Source organism: Tupaia chinensis, unplaced genomic scaffold (genome assembly GCF_000334495.1).
Source record: "Tupaia chinensis unplaced genomic scaffold, TupChi_1.0 Scaffold000100_1, whole genome shotgun sequence".
Classification (NCBI taxonomy): domain Eukaryota; kingdom Metazoa; phylum Chordata; class Mammalia; order Scandentia; family Tupaiidae; genus Tupaia; species Tupaia belangeri.
In genome coordinates this window covers 471,710-477,785 of record NW_006159564.1, presented here as the reverse complement: position 1 = coordinate 477,785, position 6,076 = coordinate 471,710, and the positions used below count along the sequence as shown (strand labels likewise).

General features: G+C 44.3%; 1 protein-coding gene across 4 annotated transcripts in view; it reads right to left on the bottom strand.

Moving 5' to 3' along the window:
* Window positions 1–6,076, bottom strand: part of COL8A1 (collagen type VIII alpha 1 chain) — a 165,298-nt gene that overhangs the window by 1,290 nt on the left and 157,932 nt on the right. For 3 of the 4 annotated variants that reach the window (XM_014585946.2, XM_006143544.3, XM_006143545.2), the window contains 2 exons: window positions 5,317–5,647; window positions 4–1,275 (listed from right to left, as the gene is read on the bottom strand). In XM_014585946.2, coding sequence (XP_014441432.1) covers window positions 4–1,275; window positions 5,317–5,644 — 1,600 coding nt within the window. In that variant the 5' untranslated portion in view covers window positions 5,645–5,647. The remainder of the gene's footprint in view (window positions 1–3; window positions 1,276–5,316; window positions 5,648–6,076) is intronic. The other variant, XM_006143546.3, reaches the window with a different exon arrangement.

Sequence of the window (6,076 nt, the reverse complement as noted above, 5' to 3'; positions counted from 1 at the left end):
TCCCTACACCAGGGAACCCAGGGGGACCTGGGAGGCCTGGTTCTCCTTTAGGGCCTGGAATCCCAGGTGGGCCAATGGGGCCACTAGGGCCAGCAATCCCTGGGATACCTGGAGGGCCCTGTAGACCCTGATCTCCAGGGATTCCTGGTTCTCCCTTTGGTCCAAGCAGCCCTGGAACACCAGGGAGCCCTGGCAAACCTTTGTGCCCAGCTTCGCCCTTGGGCCCGATAGGACCTGGCAAACCTCTCATGCCAGGGGGACCCACTTCACCTAGGAAACCTGGCTTTCCTGGGAAGCCCTGAAGCCCTGGCTCACCTTTGGGACCTGGTGGTCCCTGTGGCCCTACAACCCCACCTTCTCCTTTGGGTCCAGGGAAACCAATAGCACCTGGAGGGCCCATAGGACCTGGGATTCCAGGCAGGCCTGGTTCTCCTGGGGCACCCCCTATCCCAGGGGCACCTACTGGTCCTTTCTCCCCTCTTGGTCCAAGAGCCCCAGGAATACCTCCCGCCCCCCGCTCGCCTTTGGGTCCTGGAAAGCCTGGTTTCCCGATCCCTGGAAGACCTGGAGGTCCCGGCAGGCCTGGTAGCCCTTGCTCTCCTTTGCCACCTGGAAATCCTGGCTGGCCAGGGATCCCATCCTGACCTGGTTTTCCAACCCCAGGAATCCCAGGAGGCCCTTGAACACCTGGCACCCCAATGGGGCCTTGTGGGCCAGGTTCTCCTGGAGGCCCTGGTTTTCCTAGAGGACCCTGAGGGCCAGGGAAGCCTGTCACTCCTGGTTTTCCCACTCCTGGTAGTCCAACAGGACCAGGAGGGCCGTGCATCCCTGGAGGACCCTTCAGGCCTGGCAAGCCGGGCATCCCAAAGCCCTTCTCTCCTTTAGGACCCTGAAGGCCTGGAGGTCCTGGTGGTCCTTTGGGTCCTCGATCACCTTTTGCTCCTGGCTGTCCTGGTAACCCTGGCCCACCCGGCTTCCCAATGCCAGGAAGTCCATGAGGCCCCGGAGGTCCTTGTGGTCCTGGGATCCCCATGGGCCCAATTTCCCCTTTGGGTCCGATTTCTCCTTTTGCCCCAGGCATTCCCATAGCTCCTGGCTTCCCTGGCATTCCAGGCATACCTGGCTTTCCAACTCCTGGATACCCCTGTGGCCCTGGCTTTCCTTTGCTTCCAGGTATCCCATGACCTGGCAATCCAGGGGGCCCAGGTGGTCCTCTTGGGCCAGGCTCTCCACGGGGACCTTGTTCCCCTCGTAAACTCGCCAGTGGTATTTCTACTGGGAAAGAGGAGGGGGGGGGAGAGAGAGAGAGATTGATTATTGTTCATTTCAACTAAGTAATGACAACCATTATTTGGTTCTGACACATTTGCCTATTACTTAACGGGGAGGAAAGACTAAGAATAATATGCTCAGCTTCCAGGACTGTGAGTTACCAGCACTGAAAGGAAAATCAAGCAAATCATTTCTTTGAGGATTTGAGGTATTGTTTGGAGAACTGATATGTCCAGGTGCTTATATAAGCACTGGTTAAGTAAAATAGCTAAAAAGTAATGAAGAAACACCTTTTCTTCAAGTACGAAACTTGGATATATTATGGTGTGCTCACTGTAGAGAATTGAAACAATTCAAAGACATATAAAGAACAAACAGCGACCTGTAAGCCTGCTTGCCTAAAGATATTATTATTTTTTTTTGAAAAGTGATCTATGGCTAAAATGCTGTTTTGTTTTTCTGAGAAGTTTCTGGGAATCTCATTTACTAATCTCCATGTATGTGTTTGCGGCCCTTTATTTACTTGGTAAGACTATGATGTATTTTTTTTTTTTGGAGAGGTTTTTGCTATAGGGCAGCATGTGCTTGCCAGACAGACAGAGAGAGACAGAGAGACAGAAAGCAAGAAATCACCCCCCAGGGGGGATGGTTACGCCGCAATACCTTCTCCTCCATTCTCCTCTTGGGATCTTGAGCACACACGCACACATGCCTGGCATGAGTTTAAGCCACCGGGTTCGGGACTCCAACCGCGGTCAACTACGTGGGAATCCAGCGACAAAGCCATTACGCTAACTGCTGGTCCCAAGACTGTGATGTATTAAAATGAAATAAATTGTAGTCTTTCAAACCATGTGCTTTCTCTGCTTAATTGGATGAATGTAAAGTTTGAAGGAGACATTGTGGAAGAAAGTGGATAATCATATCTTCATTTGAATTTTGCTGCTGTGATCTAATGCAGGCTATATAACTTCTCTTAGCCTTAATGTTCTCTATGAGAAGAATAACACAATGTGCTTCACAGGGTTCTTACAATGAGTAAGTAAGATGTTGAGCTCAGGGTCAGGCACGCTGTGTGCAAGCACACCCTTAGAGTGCACCAAATGAAAGTACAACCACCAGTAACATTTTTCTGAAATTTTGAAAGTGCTGAGAATATACTTTTCCTACTGATGTCATTGACACTCTGTGTACTTTGCTGTTGCTCACCTAGTTCATGTGTTTTCAAATAACTTACTTTTGATTGTATATGCAGAACAGTTGGCCATGTATTTGATGAGCCAGTGAAGGTTGGAGAAAATATTTCTGATTTTCACAATTCGTCTGCCCTCGTTCCCTGCCTCTCTGCTCTACAGAAATAATATAGCTAAAGAATGGCTGGATGTCTATAAAAATGTTCAGAAAAGACCATTAGGCAAATTCTCTAGAAACTGGAATCAATAGATTGTGAATTTCTTTAGCATGCCTCCTTTCCCAGGACTTAATCAGCATAAATAATGAAGGCTTTATAGACCTTCTGGGAGGAAACAAGCATCCGTCCAAATTGTGATAAGAAGGATTTGGTACTTATAAGGAACTTTGATCATCTTCATGAGCAGAAAATGATAAATTTCTGCCCATATTTACTATATTTATAATTCAAACGAGCCACTAAAACCAGTGGAGTCTGGCATGGGACTATAGCAAGGGATGAACACAGTATCTGAGCAATGAATGAAGGAGCAGATTCTGTACTAGACTTGACCTCACCCGAGACTGCATAGACACTATTGATGGAGTTTTGATTGGTTTTCCATAAAGAAGATCTAGAACTTTCTATCAAAATCTACTATATCATATATGGTTTGTCCTATGTGTTTATGCTGAGGTTAATGTGCACTAAATTGTACATAGTTCTTCATTGTCAATTCATTCTCTTGTTGTCACTATAAAGTCTTAGGTTAAGGAATAGCAACTGCCCTGAGGGTGGCTGGAACAGACTGAGAGACCTTAGCTAATTATTAGAAATAGGACTTTGATGCCCAGAACAAATGAAACCACAATAAGTAGTAGATCTTAACAGAGTGTTGGTCTAATAAGAATTGTTTCTAACCAAGAAATGTAACGTAGTATGCATTACATCAGTGCCAACTTTTGAAAAATAAGTATTAGGATATTGAAATGTATTGATTAAAAATTTTTTTCTACAGTTATGCTGTTCACTTAGTTCCTTGTTGAACAAATATGACTTTGCATTGCTGAAGCTTTTCATTACTGCCATGAAAATTCCTACTAAAATGAAGTTTTTGACTGATACTCCAGTCCTGCTCAAAGTTGATTCACTTGACTTTTATATATGTATTTATTCAAAGGATTTTGAGAGAGAGAGACAGAGAGAGGGAAAGTGAGAAGTCACTTCCTATGGGGGATGGCCACACCACAATCCCTTTCCCATTCTCCTCTTGAGATTTTTGGGCATGCACACACATGTGCCCAGTGTGATTTTCAAGCTGCCAGGTCCGGTACTCAGACTGTAGTTGGGAATGTGAGAATCTAGCACCTTAACCACCATACCACCTGCCAGCCCCTAAGCCTGTTATTTCTAAGCAGTGAATTATGAAGTTGCTGCGTCAAGGGACTATATGGGGCAGGGCCACACCTGTTTGCTAGGAACCCTGGTGTCTAGCACATTGCCTGGAACACAATCTGTTTTTAATCGAGGATTAGTTGAACAACCAGTTATATCAACTTAAAAGTCCTATAGCATTTACTTAGTACTTACCTTATGTCATTGATTCCCTCAACAATCTTGTTTTACAGATGAGATAACATAGATTCAGAGAAGTTGAATGACTAAGACCCTCTCATTTCTGGCACCCAAACACCCAGAATGCAGTAGTTACCTAGAGGTGGAGCTTCCTGCCATTGTAGGGACTAATGGAAATTTCCTTTATGTCCTCAAAAGTCATCACTACTTTAACACAGCTAGGTTTGCTAACGACTTGTGTAGGTTTGTTTAAATGTAAGTTTCTAAGAACTCTAAGACAAGTCAACAGAATTTATAATGAAGAGTCTACCACAGTGACAAGCATTTTGTGGGTGTTGAATAACTAGTGAATATGCCTAAAAAGTAATAGGAAAGATTTTCAGAAATCATATCTACATGTAGTCTGTACTCTTTAGTCCTCTGATGATTTATGGATTGGCATGTTTGCATTATTAGAACAGTATTAAAATACACTTGCATTGATCTAATACCTAGTTTTCAAATGCTTTCATGTGATTTTTCTTTCAACACAGCAGATCCTTACAACATAATTCTCCTAATTCAGAAGGCTGACTTGTCATCTTTTTTCTTTTTCACTGCTTTACTCCCCAGCATCTAGTTTAGAGCCTGACATAAAAATAGTTGCTCATTAAACAGTTGCTGAATGTTGGAGTAAATAAATAATATATAAGAGACTAGACTGGACCAGCAGATGGCATAGCAGTTATGTTGCTGGACCCCCACATGACTGATGGCTGTTCGAGTCCCAGACCTGGTGACTTCAAAATCACATTCAGTATTTGTGCATCCATGCCCAAGATCCTGGGAGGAGAATGGAAAAGATGGGATCATGGCATGGCCATTCCACCCAGGAGAAAGACAGAGAGCAAGGGAAAGGGGAGGTCTCACTTTCCCTCTCATTGTTCTCACTGTGTTTATTTGGCTCTCTCTTCCATGAGTGCATGCACCTGAAGGCAAAAACAAAACAAAACAAAACTCCACAAAAACCAAGAAACAAATGAGAAAAAAACAGAGACTCGACTATTTATAATTAAATATGTTTTGTTTCATCTGATACTATATAAAATAAAGAAAAACATAAAATGCTAATTTTATCTGTGTTTTTTCTTTAAGATTTGAACTTTTAAAGAATAGGGCTTAGAACTCAGTAGGCATTTAATAAACATCCATAACATATTCTAAAATGAAAGTTTCTAAAGTTTAGCTTTTCCCCCAACCTCATCATTTAGGAGTTTGGGATGCTGCTATTATCTTCTAGCAAGGGAGTATGATGTTACCTTTGCCTTTTTTGGGTGCCACTTCCTTGCCCATTCTTGGAACTGGCTGGACCTCCTTCATATACTGGGGTAGGTGTGGATACTCTTTGCCATACTGCATGTGGGGCAGCTCCTTGCCCATGGCAAGGCCATCTTTGCCCAGTGGCATGTGAGGTACTTGCTGGCCCAGGGGCTGGTATTGTGGAATTTGCGGTGGCATCTGAGGAGGAATTTGAGGTGGCATCGGCTTGATCCCATAGTAAGCACCAGCTTGAACGAGACTGACGGAGCTTAAGGAAACGGTCAGTAGCACTCCCAGCAGCTGCAGAGGGCCAGGCAGCATAGCCATCACCTGTGGAGGGAAGTGAAGCAGCAACATGGTAAAAACCTGCAGGCCAAGTGGCTCAAATTCACCAGTGAATGGGGCAGAAAAGGGAAGCACTGTCTTTGATTGAACTCCATGGCAATAGGCAAATGGAAGGAAAGTGCTACCTTTCAGTAGAAAACAGAATCAAACGAAAATCAGACAAGAGTAGGATCTGTCAGATGAAGGCAATTGATGGGAATATAGGCAATGGAAAACTTTCTGATCATCCCAAATGATTACCTCTGCCCTCATATTATTGAACCCCCTGATTTTCAGCTGGGAGTGCAGTCCAGAATAAAGACATTTCAGCTGGGAGTGGCGATCTGATGAAGTTCTGGTCAACTGCACATGGTCAAAGTGGGTGCATCTTTTGAGAAAGATCCTCAAAGGAGTGGGCATGTCCTCCTTTCTCTT